At 44.7% G+C, this 26,398-nt stretch overlaps 1 protein-coding gene across 10 annotated transcripts in view; it reads right to left on the bottom strand.

Moving 5' to 3' along the window:
* Positions 1–6,189: 6,189 nt before the first annotated feature.
* QRICH1 (glutamine rich 1) overlaps positions 6,190–26,398 on the bottom strand; it is a 39,293-nt gene continuing 19,084 nt past the window's right edge. For all 10 annotated transcript variants that reach the window (XM_043552022.1, XM_043552021.1, XM_043552019.1 and 7 more), the window contains 8 exons: positions 19,680–20,693; positions 14,869–15,046; positions 13,483–13,637; positions 12,504–12,618; positions 9,545–9,653; positions 9,016–9,167; positions 8,142–8,232; positions 6,190–7,140 (listed from right to left, as the gene is read on the bottom strand). In XM_043552022.1, coding sequence (XP_043407957.1) covers positions 6,948–7,140; positions 8,142–8,232; positions 9,016–9,167; positions 9,545–9,653; positions 12,504–12,618; positions 13,483–13,637; positions 14,869–15,046; positions 19,680–20,693 — 2,007 coding nt within the window. In that variant the 3' untranslated portion in view covers positions 6,190–6,947. The remainder of the gene's footprint in view (positions 7,141–8,141; positions 8,233–9,015; positions 9,168–9,544; positions 9,654–12,503; positions 12,619–13,482; positions 13,638–14,868; positions 15,047–19,679; positions 20,694–26,398) is intronic.

The raw sequence follows: 26,398 nt of genomic DNA, 5'->3' as shown, positions 1-26,398 counted from the left end.
CTGAAGATGCCAAAAGGGACTGACCTTTATATAAATAAGGTCTACTTAGGATAGGTTTTAGAAGGAATATTAAAACTTCATACTTTAGGATTTAAAAGAATGACAGCCAATGTAGGGGGCAGATTATCCCATTTTACACCCTCCTCTGAAGTGGTATTCAGACTTGCATGAATTAGCAGCTGAAGAAATAATAGCTTATTGACATAGCAATTATATGTATCTGAAGAAATTTTGACCCCATTTCTAGATACATTTGGATTTAAAAAAATAAAATCCATTGAGATGGCTCAATCACCACCAGACTTCCATTCCACCTCACCGCTTCGCCTCCCATTCAGGTCGGTTATCTATTTCGTTACGGGTGCCCCTCGCCCAAACACATGGTGCAGTGCTGATTTGTAAAACTGCAGAGTTCTGCTGGAGATCCTGTGAAGGACAGGGTATTTGAAAACATTTAAACTAAGTCATGCACCTTTTTGGACTGTTTTTTATGAAAAATAATGCAGTCACAAAAAAGTTTCATATTATTCAGTTTAAATCAACAGGGGATGCCACGCTTGGGGCCAGATTTTCAAGAAAGCTCAAGACGTTGGGGGTTTTACAAGTCCCACTCCTTCTGCTACCACATCAAACTAGTTACGACTGGATGGGATTCTTTTAATGACAGCACAGCAGGGTGGGATTCTGCAGTTCTGGCAGCAGGGCTCTCACAGCCAATAGCCTGTCATGGGGGTGGCAGAGTTTAATTTCGCTTTTGGGTGATTGTGTTTACTTTTTTCCAATAACCTGACAGTTAAGGGCAGCAGCACATCTTTTATACTGCGTATTGCACGGTGTCTCAGTGACTGGTTTGTTAAGCTGCTCTTATAACTGAAGGCTGTAGTCACTGCAGAAATTGATCACTGCAGTTTTCCTTCAGCGATTCCCAATTTTCCTGAACAGGGGCCGCACACTCTGTGCTAGCTGTACGTAGTACTAAGAACTGTATCATTTCAGTCAAGACAGAGAAGGAAAATTAAACTCCTTTTCTTCAGCCATGGAGTTAATATTGTTTCTGGTTGTGCAATGTGAAGTTTTCAGTTTTTGTTGTAGGGTGGCAACTTAAGAGAAGTATGGCCCTTGGGTTTCATAACATCCCTGGCTATGACTTTACACATCTGTGCGTAGTTTCTTGGTCATTTCTCAGCTAAAGCTGTTCTATGTAGACTTACTGAATTCACTGATGTCCTGACTGACAAACCAAAAGTGGCTTGGAGTAGTGACATCACGGCAGTTGTTCCAGCTGGTCTTACTGAGCACTCAGGCAGAAGAGCATTTAGACATGTATTTTTTTTGCTTTTAAAGTGTGACACATTCTACCAACAGTAAATGTTGCCTACTGTAAGAGTGGCAGAAGTGAGAATGTCTTTTGTTGTTTTAAAGGAAAGGACGATGGTGGTGCAGCTGCCCTATTCCAATGCAAGGCACATTTACGTTAACCTCAGCAGTGATACTAGAATACCAAGTAGTAAACAAACAGGCAAGTTAGCATCTGTTCCATTAGAAACACAAGGCAAGGTTTAATGGTTGTCAAACAGACTACAAAGGCTGCAGGGAAAGACATTTCATTTCCAAGGGGATTACAAAGATCAGAGGGTATAAGAGTAAAGTTAAATTAAAAAAATATTTGAGTTCATCTCTTTAAAATGATTTGCAGTGTGAGTAACTCACGGGGCGAAAGCTACTGGCGAGCTGGAAGGTCACTTTGCGGGATGGCAATGACATATGCTGTTCAGACTAGGATTCAACAGGGGAGGATGGACAAGACATTTCTGGCATGCAGGCTGCACCATTACCAAGGGCGGATCTGGGCTGCAACTAGAACCAGCCCTACTGAGATACAGGGTCGGTAGGGGATGTGTTATTTTCTTACATTCCCTCATTAGAGGCCAAGACCCAATTTATTCCCACTTTATGCTGGGCTCAGTCCTGCCGTACCCCTCCTGATTAACTCAGTAGCAAGAACAGATGGAAGCAGGCAACTGGAACGTGGCTGCTGTGCAAAATGTCTACTGCAGTGCCGAGCTGTGCCAGAGCCACCCTGGAGGAAGGGAGTGGCGGGCAGAGTGCCACACCCATTGCATCACACGTCTTTTGGCAGCTTAATATCCCCCACCCCCAGTACATTAATCATCCCTTCCTGGAACAGGGTTTGAAATGCTCCTAATGGTAGGAAGGTGCTTGTTAGTGTGGCTAGCAGTAGCTTGGATGTTTTCTATGCATTGGCTCCAATGAAATGGAACAGGCTGAAATGACAGGGCAAGGAGCATTCCCCAAAATATCTGGGGAAGGAAATGTCTCTGTAGGCTGCGGTTGGAACCTAGCAGCTCAGGATGTGTGGCTGGGAGAAGGGCCCCACATCAGAGGCTGTAGCAGTTTCTATCCCATTTTAACAGTGAAGTAAGAGTCAGAACATTAAGATTAACCATTTCATTATTCAACAGGTTACACCTAGTGTGCAGCCATCATGCAACCCCTAAGACAGTCCAGCAAACAGAAGGGTAGTGAGAACGTTCACAGGAAAACCCTCCAGCCCACACAGACAGGAAAGGGCTCTTCTCAGGCACTGTCACCTCTCTTTTATTTAGCGACAGAGAACTTGGGATGGTGAACACAGCTTTTGTGTGGTTCCACGTTGACCAGGGCAAATGGACTTGTTCTCTCCTAGGTCAGAGCAATCCCTTTCATTTCCACCCTGTGAGGATTGGTGCAAAGGAGGACTCCTGTTTAGGGTCACTTTCAGGTTCTGGATCCTAAAATGGATGTTTTAGCTCACACAACGAATCAGGCCAAGGCAGCATGCTTGGGAAACAGCTTCAGACATACAGGAGCCTACCTCCTCCCAGAAACACAAGAGTCTAGGAATCATTAAAAAAAAAAAAAAAGGAACTATATTAAGTTACACTTAGATTGTCATCTTCTTCCCTCCCCCTGCAGCAAGGGGCCGGGGGATGATAGTTTGCCACAGGCTGTCCTCCACTACTTTGGTCATTCCAATTTTACAGTAGTGACCATCACCTCCAAAAAAGGAAATAAGGACACGATGGCACAGTGGACACCAAGTCTGTGTAACAGACTAAGTTTCCTGTAAGAGAGCAGTTATATTGAAATTTCATGAGAGAGGACAATACATGGAGGTCAGAAGTTAGAACACAAGAAGCTTCACAAAGCAGCCACGTTCAATCTTGCTACACTTTCTGTGGAGACAAGATGGGCACAGAACAATTAAAAAAAACCAAACAATGCAGGGGGGCCTCAGGCTAAATAACTAACCAAGCTGAGATATAACAGGCAAGGCTAACCCTGTATCAGTTGCACATACAAGGCAAAGGAAGGGAGTGAATTCTGGGTTAAATATGTACAACAGCAAGTTGTTTGGTACTCCAGAGGTGTTAAATGGAATGTCCATCACTGAAACTCAAGCAGAGAGTGGAAACAAACTGGATACACAAAACCGTGCTAAAGAGAGCTATTTTACATCATTTAACCAGGAGCAGATTTGCCAATGACCTGGGTAAGATCCTAGGCCAACAGAGCACTGTTGCCTAATCTGGATAGAGTTCCTTCCAGGAGTCCTTAAAAATAAGGACTTAGGGTGACCTTTCTAGAAAGGAAAGTTTGGATCACTCTTCACTATCAGAGGGTACAGAGTTTAAACTCCAGAAATACTGCAGACATGGTTTCATACAGCTATGCAGAAGAGAAACAAGTTCTGTGGAGTCATCTGAAAGCACAGTATATTGGATAGTCTCCTAAGAAATGAAAGTGGTACAAGACATTTTGATACCAGACAGTAGAGAACACTGTACATCTTCAAGTCAACACCTTCATCTTCCATACACAGGAGAAATCAAAGAGGACAGGGATGGAAAATTCTCAGTCCGTTTGCTCGGGCAAACCCAGTAAAGATTTAGGGGTTTGTGTGGCCCTCTGTGCCTGCTAAACTCCCGATACTGTTACAGTGAGTTGTGCATCTCCAGGCTGAGTGGAGATCCTAAAGAATTACTTGACTCTCCACCAGGTACATTTTTTGATTCATTTGCTCTTTACAGAAGCAAGTGAACAGCAACAAATACATTAGAATCAGGTACATTTTTAAGCAACATGGCATACAGCGTGACCACATAGCTCTGCCAGTGTACCTCAACTCAATCCTAACCTGCAACATCCCCTGTTACTCCATTGCTGGGTCTCGTCTGTCTGCCAAATTGTTTTAAGCTCTGGCAAGTTTATACTTACACAAAGATGTTATGTGAAGCCATATATCAAACTATTCCATCCACTTAGTACTTGGCAGAGGAAAGAATAGCCAGTCAGCTTCCATTTTCATATTGCTCTCAGATTTAACTAACAGTGGATGGGCACACTCCGACCTCTGGGAAGGCTGGATTGTTTCCTATGCGGCATTCCAGGGCACAGTGACTTGAGTATGGGTGTTTAGCCTGCACATGCTTATTCCTCAAGGTCACTTGCTTTCTGTGCAGAAGGCAGGATGCTCCCCTCTGAAATCCAACATTCAGGACAGCTGTTTACCCAAGCGATCTAGAGATTAGCTCCATGCAGGCCCAGACACCCTTAGCACAACATGCACGTCTCTACTCCCTTGAACAGAGCAACAGCGACCTAGCCCATAACTATGCCCTTAAATAATCAACTGGAGCCTGGAGAATACGGCAGGCATTGGAACACAGTGACAGGGTTATAGCACCTGAGAGTAGCCAAACCGAGAAGTGTTACCAACACTGACACCTCCCTGCCAGAGGAAAAGTGCTGCGGATACTCCCAACTGCTGCACTGAGCTGAGGGTATGATGGCAGCTTTACACTCCACCTGTCCCCAGTCTCTTTTCCTGCCCTACAGGGACTAGCGTTTCAGCCAGATACTACCACCAACCAGGCAGTCGTTGAGGTGGGACTTGAGCTAACTCAGTGGACTTTGCTTAGATCACCTCTCTGGGTGTTGATGTCAGTAAGGAACAGAGGGAGCATCAAACCCACTGCACAGGGGATGCACGACTTCCTGCAGCAGTTACCCAAACATTTCTTACCAAATTATGCTTCTAAAAAGTTCTCTTCAGGAGCAAATCCCTCCTCATTTTCATATTCTCAGGCATATCTGCATTCTGACTGTTTGATGCAAGGAGACTTCCATCAAGCTCAAGTATCACATGCTAGGACCGGAAGTCTTCACCAAGCATACCTGCACATCAAATAGGAGGGCACACGGGCAGGTAACATTGTGGACAGTCCTGATTTAGGCGTACATTCTATCCCTGGTGCACATGTACAGATCAGAGGGACGACACACCCTACTTGCAAATGTAAACAGGGAGGCAACAAATGGAAGCCTTAAGACTCTTGTACAGTAATGGAGGAGCTTCCATTTACAGGACTGCAATAGAGGGAGAAGAGGGGAAGGCAGATTCAAGAAGCGTCATCTCCTCATGTCCAAGAAGCTGGTCGCTCAATAACCTCAAGCCTCACTAGAGTGAGCTCTGGTTTCGAGCACAGCGGACAATCTAGTCTCTTTGGAAGCCACCAGAAACGTTATGATGTCAAAATACAGCAGCCATTGAAGATGCAGTGAGGCAGGCACCATGGGTCTGATTTAAAAAAGAATGACCCGTGACAACTCCTGAAACTATACAACCACAATACCGATATGCGAGACAGCCATCCATACAGCCTGAAAAGCATTTTCTCCCCTAACCCTCTAGCCACCGGTCAGGTGCTTTGGGGTTGGGGGAGAGGTTGCCTGTGCCTGAAGCCCCACATACTGGCCTCTGCTGCAGACAGGACACTGGTCTGGATGGACCAATAAGCTGATCTGGTGCAATAGCAAATCCCACATTCCTAGCTGGACACTTGAAGTTCTATCAGCAAACTGGTTTCTCTCAGTGAGTTACTGCACTGAAGAAAAAGGCTGACACAATGTGCAACACTAAAGGAGGACGTGGACACCCTAACAGGAGTGAATTCCTTCAGACCTTCAAAGTTTGGAGGTGTGGGAAAGAGAAAAAGGGTCCAAGGGGAATCACACTGAAAAGCATATGTGGGGGAGATGAGAACAACCCAATTACACTGATCTTTTTAAAATGCTCCCTCTTGCAGCTCTTGCGCTCTTCCCCAAATAAAGACACACTGTTCAATGGCATGTTGAAAAGACGTGCTCGTCATTCTTAATAAACAACTAGAGTAAGAATACATAAGAGAAACAGGGTGGTATCTTTATATGATACACAAGTGTATGGTACAAGAACTCCATCAGGCACAGGAGCCTCAAGGTTTAAGGCCTCAATGTCAGGCCAAAAAAAAAAAGTGTGGTAAAGTTTTTTTTGTTTTTTTTTTTGTTTTTTACTTTTAACATCTAAAAATGTCACTTAAAGGTCTGAATAGAAATTGTTTTTTAGAAATCATAATTGCAGTTCACTCTCTCCTCCTCCTTCCAGGACAACAGCATATGAATGTCTGAGCACAAAGGAGAGACAGCTGCCTCTCCCTGGCTGGCTGAGCAGGTCCATCCATCATTCTGCGCTCTCCAGGCTGCACATGCTCTGAGGAGGCATCAGAAGCCCCAGCCATCCAGGCCAATCCCATAGCTCATGTTCTGTTTTCTACATCATAAAAAACCAAAGTCAACCAGCGGTTTCAACAGCTCTGAGCTGGCAGAGAAATGCAGCCTCCAATGGGTCTAACAGCTCAGTGTGTTTGGTAGGATACACATTGGGTAGGTTTTCCTTTTAGATTCTTTTAAACAGAAGAAGCCTAAAAGGGCTTCATAACTACACCAATAAAAAACAAAACGTAGGCATCTCCTTTAGTGTAAAAGTCTGTACAATTTATCGTTGCTCGTCATCCCCCCCCACCGCACTGCCCCACCCCACCCCCTTCTGAGCTGGGAAGGATGCCTTAGTGCATGGTGCTGGCATTAGCTACAGCAATAGCTTCCTGAATCTCTCGTATCACCAGGATCCGAGTGAGCATCTGCTCCATCTGCTCTCTGCTGATTGGCTGGATGGAATACCAGATCGGGCTGTTAGGGGCTACCACCGGCTCCGGAGTTAAGTAAAATGTATCATTCCGGCCTTTCACACTCTGGGGGCTGAAAGGGGGGCGGGGGGGGACAAAATCAGAAACAGGCAGGTTAGTAACATGTCCTGGAACAAGTAACATCACCCTATTCATTCTGGGGCTTTAAGAATCCTTACAGTGAATGCTGGGCTGATGAAAGGTGCAAGACTAGGAGAGCTATGGAAGTTTACTTGCAGGACAGATACAATTATGGGCAATGGTAGGATAAGCTTCTCCTACCAATGGGTCCCACCCCGCTCTAGACAGTCCTCCTCTTGGGGAAAGAGGGGAGCTCTGTCTCAGTGACTCATTCACCCACTGGACTAAGCCAAGGTTAACAATAAAGGGGCCCCCCAGCTATCACGTGGACCTATATTCACTAGGAAAGATTAAACTCCTTTCACTTGGGTACCAAAGGTTACCAGTTAGCCTTTTAAGAGTCAGTTTTCTTCTCAAACTCCATTTTCACCCCAGTAAGCTAGTTATGGTGCCGTCCATGAAGGAGGGAAGCATATACAAATGCAGCTACTAAGAGACCTCTCTCTCTCATCTCTAATATTCAGAACAAACTTCCATTTTTGCAGCTGCCACCACCTGGGTCTCACCAATATCTCATCCAAAGCAGAGGGCACTTCCATCACATGTGCCAGCAGTGCACCTGGGGGCGAAGGGGCCACTGCACAAGCTCAACTGCTCTGATGTCTAATGTCATAAGTAAACCCTGGGATCAACACTTACGACAATTCACACTTCATGATTTAGCCCCTTCAAATATTGAGCAGAACAGGATTTTAGTGATTTTTTTTTAAATGCAGCTTTGGACCAAAGTTTGCCCTCTATTATGGGCATGCACCTCCTATTGAAGAAGTCCCTTATATAGTTAACATATTTAACAGACACACAAACTGTACCGATATTAAGGAGAGAAATACTGTCCCGAAGACAAAGTTAGCTATCTTTCTGCAGCTATAAAATGCAGTCTAGGTCCACATTTATAGAAGATAAGCAACCCCATGTGACAGAAGATCTCACCATTTGAAGAGGTAGAAGTCATAGAGCTTTATGGGGCACCGCAGGGGGTTCTCTGGATTCTCAGTCTGCTCTGCATACATGTCATCTGTAACTGCAAACCAACCCCCCCCCGAAAACCACAGTGTGTCAAACTGAGTACAGGAAACTGTTTGTAGTAGAACAGCAGATAATAAAATAAGCAATGTCAAGCAGCCTCAATGTTTTCAAATCCTATGTCATCCTACAACATCTCATGAGTTACCAGCTGCAGGAAAGGTAAAAGGATCCAGATCGCTGCCCCAAAGCACAGCTCACTTGTTAGCAGCCAGAAACCTCCAGGTATTGCTTTTGGCTATCTGCTTTATCAGCAAGACCCACTCATTAACCCACCATCTAGCTATAACCTTTGAAAGGCAGGAAGTCTGGTTAAATGAAACGCCAGTACCTGAGCCAGTGGAAGCCTGGGTCAACAGGCCATATTCTACCTCTAAACTCCATGAACGTTCCCAGGAGTCAAGGGCTTTCATGGAGAGAAGAGAACAAGGCTCCACTCTTATTACTCTCTTTGCTCAGAGACCCCTGCATCACAACAGTGCCTCTGCCTGGGAGAGTGGGACTGGAAACCAATCCCCACCCCATCTGCTGGGAGGCCTGTGTGCCTCACAGCCACTCAACCCTAGGTCAGAAGACATCATGTGCTCACAGAGCACACAGATGTGCTTTATCTCTGATCACTGAGCTACTGGGGGAGGATCTTATTGTCAAAGACATTGATTTCTTGCACCCCACCTGAAGGCACCTGCAAGTCTCTTTATAAAACTAGTACAAACAGACCAGGTCAGTCAATCCCAGACATTCTCAAGAAGGCTTGCTTCTCCTCTCATGTACACTTTACCTTTCTGGCCTGTCTGGTGTATACCAAGTGCCTTCAGATACCGGATACTCGTGCTCTTATCCTTGGGATTGGAAGGGTTCTTCTTGGTCTGCCTCAAGACCTTGGAGAAGGCCAACTTCATGTGCTGGTCTACCGTTTTCAACAGGAAGTACCTGAGCAGCAAGAAGAGGACACAGGACATTTATGGGGCAAACAAAGCCTTACTTAGCCTTTCATCGGACAGTGAAGTGGCGATCTTTACTGTCTATGAGCCAGCCAGGGTTCAAACCAGCATCTGAAAGTCAGGTGGTATTCTGAGCAGTAGAACACAAGAAAAGGGAGATGCAAGTCCAGGTTTCTCTTTGTTAGTTCACTTCCTTGTTTTACTGCATGTAATTTCTTGTATAAAGGGACTGCTCTGGGATTTGCTCCCATGTCCCTAACCATTAAAAAGCAATGACCACATCTTAGTCCAATACAGTTTCCTGTCAGTCCTCTCAAGGATGCTGGAAGTTCCTTGGCTTTTAAATCAACTGCCCCAAATACTTACTTTGTGTTAAAAAACATCAGCGTAGTGAGCAAGGTGGAAGGGGAGTGAGCTCCCAGTTGCTTGCACTCCCACAGCATCTCTTCTGTTACATGGCTGGGGAGGACATAACCTGCAACAATCAGAAAAGTCAGCATCACCGACCAAGTTACAATATGAACACAAGAGGCACTTTCAGGGATGCATACTATAAAAAGAGAGATTCCTTGGGGAAGGGAAAACAGATTAATTCTCCCATTTCAGAGTTGCTCATTTTTACATCAACCTTTAATCAGCAAGAGTGAGCAAGCTGATGGAATGGAACAAATTGAGCTATTGGCCTTATGTGCATCCTCAGTCAACATACAGAGTCAAACACACTATTTGGATGTGTCCACTCTTGATTTTCCCTTGTACAGAAGAGTAATTCTTCACTCCAAACACCTAGATACACAGCAACACCACAAACAGTATGAACCCCAGAGCTCATGCAATGGCACAGAGAACAAAGAATAAATCAAACAGAGGGAAAAAGAGGATCTGAAACCCGCCACACTACTTAAGCAGAAGCATCTGAGCACAAATGTAAAACGGATTGACAGATGATCAGACCAAACTAAGAGCAAGAGGAATAAAAATCTGAAGAAACAGATTTGTTCCTTGAAAATGTGATCCTTTAGTTCTCATGTGAATAGGTGTAATCTTCCCTACTGCAGCAATGGCATAAAGGAACAGACCTTGCATGAACAAGATGACACTCCCATGTACACAGTGAAGCCTACACACCCCCCGACCCTACTCTGAACGAAGGGTATAATGTTCAGAAGTTTTTGGCTGCAACATCTCCAAGGCTCTGCCTAAAAGTACCCACAAATGGATTCCAAAATCCACTAAGCTTCAGAACAAGCCAAGCCTTAGGGCAAATCTCTGGTTTTATCACTTGAAGCTGCTCTAGTCTCTCATCAGTGGCACTAAAAGCAAAATGCATTGCCAATTCCGATCAGATCGCCTGCCTCGTGAACACCAAAGGTAAGCCACTAGGAGGCAGTATAAGAACATAAGAACGGCCAGACTGGGTCAGACCAAAGGTCCATCTAGCCCAGTGTCCTGTCTGCCGACCATGGCCAATGCCAGGTGCCCCAGAGGGAATGAACAGAACAGGTGATCATCCAGTGATCCATCCCCTCGCCCATTCCCAGCTTCTGGCAAACAGAGGCTAGGGACACCATCCCTGCCCATCCTGGCTAATAGCCATTGATGGACCTATCTTCCATGAACTTACCTAGTTCTTTTTTGAACCCTGTTATAGTCTTGGCCTTCACAACATCCTCTGGCAAGGAGTTCCACAGGTTGACTATGCATTGTGTGAAGAAATATTTTCTTGTGGTTTGTTTTAAACCTGCTGCCTATTAATTTCCTTTGGTGACCCCTAGTTCTTGTGTTATGAGAAGGAGTAAATAACACTTCCTTATTTACTTTCTCCACACCAGTCATGATTTTACAGACCTCTACCATATCCCCCCCTTAGTTGTTCCTTTTCCAAGCTGAAAAGTCTGAATCTTATTAATCTCTCCTCATATGGAAGCTGTTCCTTACCTCTAATAACTTCTGTCACCCTTTTCTGAACATTTTCCAATTCCAATATATTTTTTGAGATGGGGCAACCACATCTGCACGCAGTATTCAAGACACAGGCGTATCAAGGATTTATATAGCAGCAATATGATATTTTCTGTCTTGTCTCTCCCTTTCTTAATGATTCCTAACATTCTGTTCGCTTTTGACTGCCGCTGCACACCAAGTGGATGTTTTCAGAGAACTATCCACAATGACTCCAAGCTCTCTCTCTTGAGTGAGAACAGCTAATTTAGACCCCATCATTTTATATGTATAGTTGGGATTCTGTTTTCCAATGTGCATTACTTCGCATTTATCAACATCGAATTTCATCTGCCATTTATGAATCCATCTCTGCTCAACAACTCATGCATTCCTTAGAAGGGGCATCAACCCCACACTCCCAACATCCGAAAGATTAACCAGTTCTCAGAACCCCTTAAAGAGTAAGTTAAATGGTGCACAGAGTCAAGCCTAACTAAACCCTTAAAAAAGAAGTCAGGATGGGAGTCTGGTGCACAAAACCCTCTAAAATATTTGTACTTATTGCAGGCTCTGGAGAACTTCCCTCCCCGCTCAGTGAAAGTTAAGGAATGTTCCTCTGCTCAAGTGTTTCTTCAGATCAGTTTCTACTCCAGGAGTGGGCAAACTTTTTGGACCGAGGGCCATATCTGGGTATAGAAATTGTATGGTGGGCCATGGGTATAGAAATTGTATGGTGGGCCATGAATGCTCCCAAAATTGGGGGTTAGGGTTCGGGGGGTGGGGGGCGCTGAGGAGTTGGGGGTGCAGGAGGGTGCTCTGGGCTGGGACCAAGGGGTTCGGAGGGCGTCAGGGCTGGGGAAGGGGATTGGGGCATGGGAGGGGGTCGGGGGCAGGCTCTGGGCGGCGCTTACCTCAAGCTGCTCCCAGAAACAGCAGCATGTCCCCACTCCAGCTTCTATGCGGAGGCACAGCCAGGTGGCTCTGCATGCTGCCCTGCATGCAGGCTCCGCCCCTGCAGCTCCCATTGGCTGTGGTTCCTGGCCAATGGGAGCTCTGGGGGTGGCACTTGGGGTGGGGGCAGCATGCAGAGCCCCTTGGCTGCCCCTACGCGTAGGAGCCAGAGTGGAGACATGCTGCTGCTTCCGGGAGCCATGTGGAGTGGGGCAAGCCCCAGACTCCACTTCCCAGTGGGAGCTCAAGGGCCAGATTAAAAACATCTGGAAGGCCGGATGTGGCCTCCGGGCCGTAGTTTGCCCATCTCTGTTCTAATCACAGCTTTCAGAAACACGACGACACCAGCAAGCTTAAAGCTCTCTCGCATCCCACCCCTACCCCAGCATGTCTGAGAGGCCTCTTCCTAAAGCAGAGAAAAGGCGCTTACCAAGAGGGGTGACCCGGGGCTGTACATCCTTGAGAACTTCATGTAACCATTCGGTAAACCGTATATAATAGAGATCTGAGAAAATGTCATCTACTCGTCCGTTTTCAAAGAGATACTGCAAAAGACATTCACAACACAGTCTGATATAATGGCATCAAGCAAACTCCTGTCAGAGGATCTCTCTCTTTGGGATGGAATGAGCCCCCTCCCAGGCTCAAGGCCCAGGCACTAGTCAGGCTTATGTATTTCCTGTGTTATTGTAGTCATTTGCTGGGGAGGTTCCACAGAGTGCACCTTGGAGAGTACCAATACCCCTGTACTGATGACAGTGCACCAGAAAACAAACAAACAATTACGGCTGCACGAGTGGATAACAAAAAAGAGGAAGAGTCTTAAAAGCAAAGATGGCTGGCCCTCAGCTATTTACAAAAGGATGAGTTTATTTGAAATTTTACATTTAAATTATTGCCCTGCATGCACTGGGATTGTTTCTTTAGGGTACAATAAAAGAAAAATACTGTTGCAAACCCAGATTCTTTCTTCTCTATACCAAGCAATAGGCCTCCATTCACAGTTCAGGCACGTCAAAGCTGAAACACTGATTTTAAGCAGGACAGACTAGGTCTAGAGCATTACACTCTGCTTGAAAAACTTTCCCATTAAATTCTCACCACATTATTTCATTCCGTTAATAGCAACTATTTTGTTTTTAATTGCATGCTGGTATCCCTTTAAAAAATCCTCCCACCAACTGTCCACTCTTAAAGTTGCATGTTCCATCAAACACAGAAGAGGTTTCCCAAATTCATTCACTATTCCATATATAAAACAAAGCTGGAGAGCTTGATATTAATAGCAACTGCCACCTTCATTCTAGGTCTTACAAAGAGAAAGCTATCTACAAACACTGTCTGATCACAGCATATGCAGTTTTGTTGCGTGCACCCTACATAAAATAAGAAGAAATAAGAGATCCTACCTTCTGAATACACAGGAAGATATAGTAGAGTACATCTGGATCGTATGGTTCGCCTTCACCATTGCGAGCTTCTCGTGTCATCAAGCATAGCCCATAATTCAACTCAGCCACAGCAGAGGAGATGAGATCTTCCTGGAATCTCAGCAGCTGGCGTCCTGCAAAGCAAAAATGTCATGATGAATTTGCTTAAAAAAAAAGCAGACTCCATTTTTCAAACATAATCTTCCATTTCACTACTGTCCACCCCTCCCTCCCAATATGCTCTCCCCACTTCTGAACAGCTCCCTTAGCACATCACATGCCCCACCATAAGATCAACAGTGGGAGCAATGGAGACCTTAAGCATTCATAAATCAACTCAGAAGCAGAGAAAGACATTTAGAGAAAACTGACACCAGCACCACTCATTCTACATGAAGATCATCTCCTATATTATCTGCAATGAAACATTTTTCCTACAGCAATGGGAAAGCCAGAAAAAAAAAAAAAAAAAACCATAACAGCATTTGCTGATTCATTAAGTAGCTGGTGTATGGGGCTATTTTGTTCCTGTAACTGGCACTCACCGATCTGCGGCCACCAAACTACGTTCCTGAGCTAGCAGCTCAATATGGAACACAAATACTTCTTGGAATGTTTCATGATGCAGCTGGCAAAGAAACCATTCTTAGGCTTGGAAGGATTAGATTTTTATTTGGTAAATGTCAATTTCACTGTACACAGACAAACTAATGAAAAATATTTCCATTGATAATCATTGAAATTTACAGGTAAGCAGCATTTCATACTTTGAGTTCGATTTAAGGATATTATTTGTGTATGCTTTAACGTGATGTTGACAATTTGTGTTTAATGGTTGAAAAAAGTTATTTTTTTGAATCTCAATGACTACTGTTATTAAATAATTACTGTGCTGTGCCCCCCAGGATTTCTTACAACTGTGAAAGTTAAAAAAAAATTATATTATATATAAATAAATAAAATAAATAAAAATTAGGGAAAAATACTTTGCAATAATCAATATTATCCTTTAAAGTTTTATAGATACAGAAGTTCAATTCTGCCAAGCCTAACCATTACACTGTGACAAATTGAACTGGAGATCCCAAACTACCATCACCACTCAAACCAGGAGAGAGTTTTTCTAACAAAAGAGATGGAACATTGCAGTGGTTCTGCTGAACAGGAAAATGATCCTTGAAATCAAGGTGTAAGGAAGGGTTGAGAGAGATTTGGACCTTAGGAAAACTAGATAGGTAGCTCTAGTCTGAACCAAGTGTAGTCTTGTTTCATTTGCTACCTGATCCCTACTTGAAACCAACTTCTACTGGTGAAAACCTGGAGTAAAACATACCATGCCAGATAACCCCCTCCCATGACACTTACTGCCAATAGGGGCTAGCCTGTTCTGAGACTCCTTTTCCAGCTCTGCATTCTTGGTCTGTGCCCAGCTTTTCCACACTTCGAGCCCTTCTTCTGGCTTCAGAGAGTTCGGAAGCAAGAGTTCAGGTGAAGGCTGAGGCTGTGGCTGTGGCTCCACTTCAGCTACCTGAACAGTTTGAGCCTGTGAAAGAAAACCACTTCTAGTCACGTTTCCTTCGAGATGCAACAAGGAAGCCAAAATAGGACATTTCTTTTTTGCCTCATTTTTCTTGTCTTGTAGCACCATCTCCTCACTCCCAGTAGTGAATGTTGCCATGATGACTAGCAACTCACTCATATCTCAGTGACAGGCATGGTATATAAACCTAAAAGGAGGACTCTAGTGTCATATCAGTGATCATGCGTGAACAACCCAAAATATTCTCTGATCCCCAAGACCAGCTCATTTTCACTTCAGGCAGGTATTTTGAAAAGCCTCCAGTCCATTCCATGTGGGTAGTTTAAACCAGTATTGCAAAATTTTCCAGGGGAAGTGTTCCCAGCCATTCATCCAGATCATAAAGATCATTTATATTTTACTTACACATGCACACAGAGGCAAATAATTTTCACCAAAGGTAAAGAACTTTACAGGACACAGATCCTCTCAGAGTAATTTTTTCCTCTATTCATGAATAGAATGGGTGAATCTATTGATTTATCAGGTCCTTTTAGCTTCATCACTTTCTCCCTGGTTGACAGGGGACCATTAGCTTAAACAGTATTTCAAAAACCATTGTATTGGATGTAGAGTTAACAGCAGAACAGTGCATGCTGAGGATTGGTCTCAGAAGCCAGGTATTTGGAGCTTTGAGAGAGAAAGGCTGCCCTCTAGTGGGAGACAGTAGCAAGGTGGCAACACTTAAAAAAAACAAAACAAAAAAAAAACAAAACAAAAAACACTTTTCAGTTCTCTCAGAAGGGCCCCGTCTCTCCACCTCACCAGCTCTGTGCTACAGTCGCCAGTAGTCCTCCTGCTCTTTTTGCGGACACAGACTAACACGACTGCTCCTCCGAAACCTGTCTTTATTCTGACGCAATTAACACACAAACACAGTTGCAACACTGTTATAATCCCAGGTGCGCAACAGACCACTAGAAAAGCCAGGCTCTAGGTACGTTATAACATACAGGTACATTGTGGTGTCCTGTTGACAGCCTACTCCATCCTTATCCTGCAAGAATAGGATGCTTGTGTCAGTTTCACCTATTTACATGAAGGAGCAGCTAGAGAACAGAGACACCATGCAATCTACATAGGGATCTCTACCACCTTTAGTATGGTCCCTCTTTAAAAAGGCAGATAATGTGAAAATCTCCATTTCATCTGTCAATTGCCAAGTGTCTCAGAATTGCATATTGTTACCCTATGAATAGGTTTTTTCATATTTAGTGACACTCAAATCACCGATACTAAAATGCCAGGCAATTTCATTAACAATTCAGGATACTGCTTCCAACCTACTGAAAAACTATCTGCTAATCTATGCATGTATTCTGGAAAACGTCACAGCATCTATTGGGAAGTTTAACAAAAACACGGCAAGAGGAGTCTTCCCTTGACAATAGGGCCCCAGAGTCAAAGCTTTGTCACCACAAGCGGCAGACATTATTTCACAACATGGTGCCCTATGTGCAGTCACTCCAACCTGTTCATCCAGCACCACCTATGCAAGTTGACCCTTATTTACAAGCAGTACAGGAAGGGATACACTTAATCCCCTTCTACACTTCCTCCTCCTCATACAGAGCTTTTATATTTACTTGAACTGAAAGCTAATGGGATTCAGACAAAGCTTTAATTGTTCATTTGATTAAGGGCTGTATTCTCATCTCATTTACCTTGAAAATTTACAAGTGAGGGATTCTTAGCCAATACAGGGTCCCCTTTTCACATCCACTCCCATTATAGAAGGGAAAAGGCAAGTTAAAAGGGGAGCCACATGCACACCCAAAAAATGGAAGAGTTGCTACAATTAAGATAATAAATTGCTTGATTTGGTATCACCAAAAAAAAAATAAAATAAGAATCACTCAAAGTATGTTTGCGGACGTGCTTTCCTTTGGAAGTCTCGTTCTTGTGAAGCTCCACAGAACTATGGTGAAGACAATGCAAGGTTTACAAGGGAGAAATCCACAGCATTACCCATCAATGAAAAACAAGTCTGCTAAAGGCACAAACCCTGTAATAACCTCAGATATGAGTTTTTAGACAGACTGAGTGCATCCCAGTGTCAGCTCTCCTGCATCACCTGCTGTTTACACAACAGCACCTATATTACAGAAAGTGGAGCTAGGGCAGAATCTGAGACCAAGTCCTTCATTGAAGGGGCTCTGCTTTTACCATCAGGGCAGACAGGGATGAAGCTTAACTTGACAAACAAACAACGGTCTTGGGGAAAGAGCTCAGGGGTGAGGCATGGCCTCCACATTTGCAGACCAACTTCTTGAATGCTGTCTCCTTGCTCCCCATGAAATGATAAAGTTTTCACTGCCACTTAGTCTAGCAGAAGAGCAGCACTGGCTATCTTCCTGCGAGTACCTCACAATCACTCTCAGTCAGAGGGCTGGCAATCAGGCTGGGGTAAAAAGCAATTTCCAGTGCAGTGAACTGATTGACATGCTTCTACTTTTCCTTACTCGTGAACAACATACCAGCCCAGCCAGCCAGCAGCTAGATGGTTCGGGGGGGCATATCAATGCTGCAGAAGCAGGTGAATGGGGAGTACAAAGTACTGGGAAAAGCTCTGGGTTCTGAGGAGCTCATTCCACAGCAGTAGCAGGTCAAACTCCTCATGATACTCCTACAGCAGCAAAGGGCGTTCAGAAGGACCCACCCTTTCCTTCCCAGTAATAATCTAATAGGATAACTCTACAGGTGGGCCTCAGGACAGGCCCAAAAGGACAGAGGTTTAGTCATCCTGGCAGCTTTATCACCCTTCCTCTAAAATGGAAGACTGAATTCTGACTTGCCTAGATACTCCTGGCACTAGAGGGGACACACTACTCCCCAGCAGACCAAGAAGGTGCAATTAGTAGTAAACAGCCAACGTTGCTATTAGGTGTGCTGTACCACTGTGCAGAGGAATGCAAAGTAGAAGTAGGGAGGTGTTATTACTCCTGTAGGAGGGGTTAGTCAGACCATTACTGAAATGGTCGCTTCCAGTTCTTGGGTTCACGCTTCCAAAAGATGTCAACAAATAGGACAGAGTTCAGAAGAGAGCTACAAGACTGACTAGAGGTCTGGAAAAATCTACCTTACAGGGAGAGGCTAAAGCAGCTCAACCTATTAGTTTCTCCAAGAGAAGGTTAAGAGGTGACTTGATCACGGTCTAAAGTAACTACATGGAAGGCTGGGGGAGATTTGATATCAGAGACTCTGTAATCTAGCAGATGAAGGCAGAACATCCAATGGCTAGAAGCTGAAGCTAAACAAATTTAGACCAGAAATAAGGCAGGTTTTAATGAGGGTAATTAACCACTAGAACTTACTGAAAGATGTGGTGAGTTCTTTTAAATCAAGACTGGATATCCTTTTAAAAAGATACTCTACCTCAACCAGAAGTTATAGGACTGATGTAGGAATCACTTGGTGAAATTCTATGGCCTGTGTTATGCAGGATGTCAGATAAGATTAATTAAAACGATCCCTTCTGACCTTAACCTATGGGTGAAATCCTAGCTTCACTGCAGTGAGTGGAAAAACTCCTATTTACTTCAATAGAGGCATACGGCTATTAGTCTGATACCTAGCAAGAAGGAAGGGATATTCCCACCACCACGTGCATTATGGAATTAAGGTTGCAGTCAAGTTTAAATTATTTTTTAAATGCTGCTTCCTCGCTTTTGTTACTAGCATCTTAAGTTTTAAAAATCTTTTCTCTAAAAACATTTATGCTGGTGGATTTTTGGGCATGGGTTTTGCAATTCAGTTAGTGACATATTAGTCACTTTCTTGTTCTTGTGGACTAGCACAATGTTCAGAGCGGGCATTGTCTGTATGCGTGTAGTAACAGACATTTACATACAAAAGGATTTATGAAATTTAAAAAAGCTAAAATGTAAAAATGTTTTTCAAGAGGTTCGGCTCTGAGGCTCCCCTATTTCCCTGTAAAGACAGCAATATTTTTGGCCACTGTGTACACCAAGCACTCTAAAAAAAAAAGACGCTGTTTAAATTAAATTAGTTTCCAGTTCTCGTTCATATGGCGTCTGTATTTCTGCACACCAAGCATTGACTAGAAACAGGGCATGGCGTAGAGACAGACTGGTACATCTGATCATCAGTGAGATGTGTTTCATCAGCTGACCAGCCGTCAAACCCTCAGCTCTCTGTCAAGTGTCTTGCGCTACTCTGAGCGGAGTGATTCAAAGTGACTGGTGAAGTGGCTAGCGTCTGGTGTATCACATTAGTTCCACTGGGGCGGAGCTCTAACTATTCCAATAGAGTAACTAGAACAGCTCAGAACATTAACTCAGCACAGGAGAGTACTGAACTATTAAGAATACCTGCTACAAGTATACTGCCTCATTTACACTAGAGGCCAGAACAGCAGTTTCACCTTCTGATTCTTGCCATAATCATGCCCCTGTCCAAAGTGACTGACGTGACACAAATGCACAGCTGGGGACTGGTCAAATGCTCAGTGTCACACATGCAATATTTAGAAGGATCCTATGAAGCACAGGATACCTGACAGACAGCATCTCTCTCCCCACACCATCAACATGTCATTAAAATCAAGGGCAGGCATAACAGAAGCAGTTTTACTCACAGAACAAGTCACTTGGAGCTGCTGCTGCTGCCCTTGCTCTTGGGGTGTGGGCTGCTGTTGCTGCTGCGGGTCCCATATGTGCACCGTCTGAGCTGTATTCTGGTATGTCCCTGCCACGGCCTGCACTGCCACTGGAATGTGGATGTTGCCATTCATGAACTGTGCTGGAAAGAGTGAGTTAGCGATAGTTTGCACCACTTCCTCCTGTGAGTTTTTCACTACAGATGCACCTCCCACCATCTTATCCTTGTCATCCTCCAGCTTCACAGCAGCCAGTGTTGTTGGCGAGCCACTGACGTGGACAGCATTGTAGGCCTCCTGGGGGATGGCAATGTGGGTTATATTTTGCTGCTGAAGGTCACCACGTGGCTGAGCTGAGTAAACAGGGATGGTCCAAGTCTCTCCAGTGGGGCTAGTAATGGTCCCAGTGGCACTGTATAGGTGAGCACTGTCCACTGTTAATAAGTCCGGCCTTAAAGATACATAACTCTGCTGCTGGCCTTGAGGAATAGCCAACACTGTGGCAACTGGCTGCCCTGAAATAGCATATGACACAGTAATAGGCATATCTACTTTACGCTTCTTCACTGGCTGAAGGACACTAGCGGTGCTGATCCGCCGTTCGCCTTCCCGTGGTGAGCCCTGCTGAGAAGGTGGAGGGGACAGTGCCCCAACTGTCTGGATCTGGATCTGTTGGCTACCAGCAATGGCCTGTCCAGACACAAGCTGGGCCTGGATCTGCTGGTGCTGTATGTGCTCCTCCTGGATCTCAGTGGCCTGGATCTGCTGGGCAGTCTGTACATGCTGCACCTGGATTTGAGCTGCTTGCAGCTGAGATGGGCTAGGGCTCTGAAGAGACTGACTCTGTATTGTCTGGGATGCCTGCTGCTGTGCCTGGCCTTGGATCTGAACTTGGACCTGTATTGGCTGCTCTGAGGCTTGGTGGACAGTGAGCTGGGGAGAGAGCTGCTGGGCAGAGACCTGTTGCGGGGACTGCTGGACCTGGACTTGTACCTGTAACAGCAAAGATTCAATAGTTAGTGCCCATACACAAGAACTTTAGTTCAATGGTGACACCATGAACAGACAATACGGTCTATATTCTAGAGCTCTTTGATGTGCTCAGTTTTGTATTAATTTATTATATAATCCTGATCAACAAGATCCTAGAGGAAGTATAGGAAAAGATAAAGAAGCATCTTGCCTAAGGAGATCTCAAAGGTATCTGACAAAGGGAAGGCAGAGTGAATGCTGGATTTCCTCAGCACAATTCATTGCACTTTTCAACGGAAGAAGTTCACAAACTGTATCACATACCACTTATAGACTGGAGTTGTTTGGGAAAACAGACATCAGGCATCCCAGGAAGCTGAAGAATACCCTTCAGAACTGTCAGCATTGATAGAATGTGCACCATCAGAAATCCAGCCTACCTCATAGCAAATCAACATAAGGTCACGCCTGATGCAAACACATCAGAGAGGTCACGGATTCCGTGACTTTCTGTGACCTCCACAGCGGCAGGCAGCCCCTGCACCAGGGGCACTGGCCACTGCTGGGGCAGTCTTGGGCCACCGTGCCCCCGCAGTAGAATTTGGGTGTGAGAGGGGGAAGGGGCACAGGATAGGATGAGGGGGCACTGGGTGGTGTTTACCTGGGGGCTCCCTGGAAGTGGCGACATCCCCCTTGCTCAGCTGCTAGGCAGAGGCATGGCCAGACAGCTCTGTGCGATGCCTCCACCCAGAGCGCTGGCTTTGCAGCTCCCACTGGCCGAAGTTCCCCACCCCGCCCCACCCCACCCCCCAACTGCTGCTGTGTGTGCGGGGGGAGGGGGGAGAGGAGGAGGAGGAGGAGGAGGAGGAGAGAACGGAGGCCCAGAGCCAGGTAGAGAGCCAGCAGAGGTCCTGGGCCATGTGCCGCCCCAGCAGGAATCCCAGGTCCCCAAGTTTTAGTCACAGGCCGTGAATTTTTGTTTACTGTCCGTGATTTTTACTAAAATACCCATGACTAAAACATAGCCTTAATCATAATGCTTGTGTTAACATTCTTTAATATTCACCTTGCTACAAAATACAAACATTTGACTAACAACTCTCTCCATCTGTAGGATGCTTCAAGAACGAGGCAATAGGTTTCGTTCCCCGCTCAGTACCCCAAAACCATCATGTCACTTCACACACACAATGGGCACTAACTAAAGTAAATTAGGATAACTCTCTTAAAGGAATGGTATAGTGTTTATACATAGAAACTGAGGTCTACTTACATAATCTTGGGACTAAGAGTAGCACTAATGAATGGGTATCACATTGGAAGGAACTGCAGACTTCGGACACATTGCGGTTTAAATGCAAGGGACGCTAATAGGGTAAAAATGGCTTTTTGATGTTTTCTTAACTAAGTAATCTTTGCCACAGATTTTCAGAACTGGAGGAATTTTGAGAGTCTAGTTACCTTTTTGTCATTTCCATTTAACTCTGCTTAGACAATAAAAACATGCTCAATTTCACTTTCAGGTTCTCAGGCATTTACACAATACATTGCATAGTCTTGGTTTGAAATAATGTAGGGGTAGGCAACCTGCGGCACGCGAGCTGATTTTCAGTGGCACTCACACTGCCCGGATCCTGGCCACCGGTCTGGGAGACTCTGCATTTTAATTTAAATTTAAATGAAGCTTCTTAAACATTTTTAAAACCTTATTTACTTTACATACGACAATAGTTTAGTTATATATTATAGACTTATAGAAAACCTTCTAAAAACGTTAAAATGTATGACTGGCACGCGAAACCTTAAATTAGAGTGAATAAATGAAGACTCGGCACACCACTTCTGAAAGGCTGCCGACCCCTGAAATAATGCAAAGGAAGATTTACACCCGAAGAACAATCTTGATTTTTAGTTTAGGAAAAAAGAATCCTACCTTCCTCTTTCTCCTAAAGTTATGGAGCCAAAACTACCCCAAGGTATCACTGTAAGGTTCACCTATGCACTAAGACACCTATCCCTTGTTGAGGAGAAGCAACTTCACACAGACACACTGATGACATTACATTTCACTATAGTATCTGGAAGAAGCCCAAAAGAGTACATGCTAACTCCTCTTCTACCAGTATCATGACTGACAGGAATGTAAGATTCAATTATTCTGATTTTAACAGCTGTAAATACTCTTCCAGGCCTGTCGTTGGCCATGTTGGATACTCATTAGATAGTAGGAAAAATTTTCTAACTATAAGGACATTTAAGTACAGGAACAGGTTACCAAGGGAGGTTGTGGAATCTCTCTTGTTGGAGATTTTTAACAAAAGGTTAGACAAACGTGTATCCAGGATGGTCTAGGTTTACTTGGTCCCCATCTTGCTGAGGCAGATGGACTAGACAACCTCGAGGTCCCTTCCAACCCTACACTTTTATGAAAGTATGTCATCCTGACTTCCAATCCTCTACTGGCTCCGCACTGCACCAAATTAAAACTTGTCCTCATCTTCAAGGCCCTTTACAACTTTGCCCCTCCGTACGCATCTGCTCCTGTTACCATGCTGCACCCGCCCCATCGCTCTACCAATTATACTAGCCTTGAATGGCCATTTCTCTGCTTGTTCCACAAACATCCACATGATTCTTTCCCAGCATAAGGGGCTGCATGGAACTCCTCATGTGAGTTAATCTACAAGGCCACCACTCTCTCCTCCCCCAAATCCCACTTCTATGATGTTTAGAAGAAATCAGGGAACCAATGATGGCCATGGAACACATTAGTCAGGGGTAGCGAATTTATTTTAAAGCTTTGATAATCTGGAGCCATCTGGAACTGAGAGCTAAGCTATGTAACTGCATGCTCTTATTTTCCTTATCCTTCCCTCTTATTTGCCTCACCTACCAGATTCAAAATTATCCTGTAAGCTCTTTGGGGCATGGACCGTCATTTGCAAAATGGGGATCTAGCACTGACTGGAGACTTTGTTTCTCACTTTTGTGTTGTGTGTGTTGTAGTAGCACCCAAACAGTGATCCTCACCCAAACAGCCCATTCCCCCAAAAGCTCAGAGTTCCAAAAGGTCTTATTAAAATGTTTCAAGGATTCGTTTGCAATAACTTGAGATGCCATGGAAAACGGAGGTAGACAAGAAGGCATCATTCACAGAACCATTTTTTCCAAGTCACCCCCTGCTGAGAAGAGCTGATTCTACTCATAGGAAGTAGAACGAACTTTAAGCGTTCCTACTGCAGGGCTAGAGCAGTGTGAAACACACTAATGCAGATGTGGATTTGATATAAAATTTCCTACAAGGTAACAAGAATCATTTGGCCTCTTGCCAACACCACAAGTTAAAGCTACATCAATGAATGATCTGACCAGGCAGTTAACTGAAATAGATTAAGTCTTACATGAGCTAATGTTTCACAGCTTGTAATTTCTTTTCCTTTACTCACCAATATTCAGCTCATGTACAAAAATCACTCTTTACTGTCCATATTTAAAGGAGGCAGAGATCAAAATGTGGGTAGTATCTAAGTGTCTTAGAAGCACTTTCAATGGGACTTATGCTCCTAAGTCATTCAGGTGCTCTTTAGCCTGGGATTTTCAAAACACAAAGTGAGAGATACTTAGACCAAAAAAACCCCCACCACCCAGCACTAATTTTTGCACAGCTACTTAAAATACACTAACTGTACGTAAGCCCTCATTTTAGAGCGGTCCAGATATCAATGATGCAGAGATAGAATAAGAAATAAACAAAAAAGCAATGTTATTTTCACAGCTTCGCACAAAACAAGAATGTGAATGAAAACCTGATAGGACAAGAATCTTCCAGTTTCTCAGAGACCGCCACACAATGAAGTGGTGTATGCAGAGGGCAGCTAGAAACCACTCCCAGAATGCTGGATAGATATCAATGCACACAGCGGGGCCTGATCAGGTTGACAGGTCCCTTGCATTTAAAAAGATATTTTGCTGTGTGCTTCATGTTCTCAGGGTATCCACTGCTTTCCTTATATTTGCTTTTTCAGATCATAAAGTCTATTCCATTGCCTTAATGTACACAATGCTCTGCACCTCTTACTAGTCCCCAAGAGAAGGCACTACTTTTGTTTCTAATTTCATTGGAGGGGAGTAGGCTTCCTATTACATACTAAGAGGCAGTCTCCAACCGTAGGAAAGTGCAGCTAGAAATGTGGCAAGACTGGTTTATTTCAAAGCAAAAGCCATCTCCATTCCTAGAAACAGCCAGGGCAGTGCCACCTGCATTTTCCTATTTTAACCCTTCTTTTAGAGCCTGATTATATACCTACTGAAATTGGGGGAGGGACGCGGGGAGGGAGGCGCTTCATTAGCTTTCTCTCGGGCCTTGATCCTGCACTCACTAATCTGCTACTCCCCAAGAGCTAAATCCTAACTACTAATATACTAGCACGTCTTGTAAAACTGTTCCTATGTTTGTGTAGCCATTATTCCAGATATCCAGAGATGTAAGAGGCAGATCCAGGAAGAAGGTAGGATGACACAGGTAAAGGATCACACTTAGTGAGCTGTTAATTCTTTACAACTTCTCCAGAGCCAAAGGAAAAACAACAACATCCGTCATTTTGGTGACAAAGTCTGAACTGAGATACTGAGTGAGGAACTAAGTAACGGGATACTGAAGATATTCCTACTTTGCTTTCCCATCACCATTCCCCCCTCCCATTCTCTCCAATAATAAATCTTCAATATTTTCTCCTTCCAACAGCCCTACATTGTAGCAACCCACTCCCTGCTAGTGTAACCAACACCATTCCTTAAGTCATCTAGAAGGGGTTGCTAGAGAGCAATGCAAGGCTCATACTTCAAAGCATTCCCAAAACTCTCTACTCCTGAGGGAATTCTGTGCCAATTAAAAAATTCTGCACACAATATTTTAAAATTCTGCAAATTTTATTTGTCAAACAAACATGGAGGCTCTAGCATGGCATCGGGAGCACAGGCCACTGGCTGCACAGAGGTGGGAGATCACGGAGACATCTCGGAAGGGGGGTCTGAGTATTGAGGGCTCGGTGGGGGCATCCAGATGCTGGGGGGGTGGGGTTCAGTGGGGTGGGGATCCAAGTGCAGCTGGTTGGGCCTTGATAGGGTGGGGATCTGGGTGGCTTGTTGGGGTGGTCCAGGTACAGGGGGAACGGGGCGGCTTGGCGGGAGGGTCTGGGCAGATGGAGAGCAGCTCCCTTTACAATGACTCCCCCCCCGCAGCTGAGGCACGATAGGTGCAGGAAGTGGTTAGAGGGGGAGGGGGGGGAAGAGTTTGCAGAGCTTCCTACAGCCGAGGGAAGAAATTTGGGGGTGGGTCTGACACGGCCCTGGATGCTGTGCAGGAGAAGAGGAAGTCCCATCCAGCCCAGCCAGGACTAGCAGCTGAACCCAATGCAGGGTAGGAGCCACCAGCCGGGTCTTCCCCAGTCCTGCCCCACAGCGATTTACCTCTGACAGCTGCCATGGGCACATGAAACATACTGCTGGGGAGAGTCGCAAGACCGCTCTTGTGGCTTCCCCATCAGAAAGTAATTTTTCTGCGGGGAAGCAAAGAAATCTGTGGGGGACAATTTCTGCACATGCACAGTGACAAATTCCCCCAGGAGTACCCCTCCCTGCCCACGATCCAAACTTGCTAGTCTGGCCTCTCACTGCCTTTAACTCTGAAACAGCTACGAGCTGTGAAAAAGCCAACATATTAGGGG

Source organism: Chelonia mydas, chromosome 7, assembly GCF_015237465.2.
Source record: "Chelonia mydas isolate rCheMyd1 chromosome 7, rCheMyd1.pri.v2, whole genome shotgun sequence".
NCBI classification, from domain to species: Eukaryota; Metazoa; Chordata; order Testudines; family Cheloniidae; genus Chelonia; species Chelonia mydas.
The sequence above is the reverse complement of the archived record's forward strand: the minus strand, read 5'-3'. Positions and strand labels throughout refer to the sequence as shown.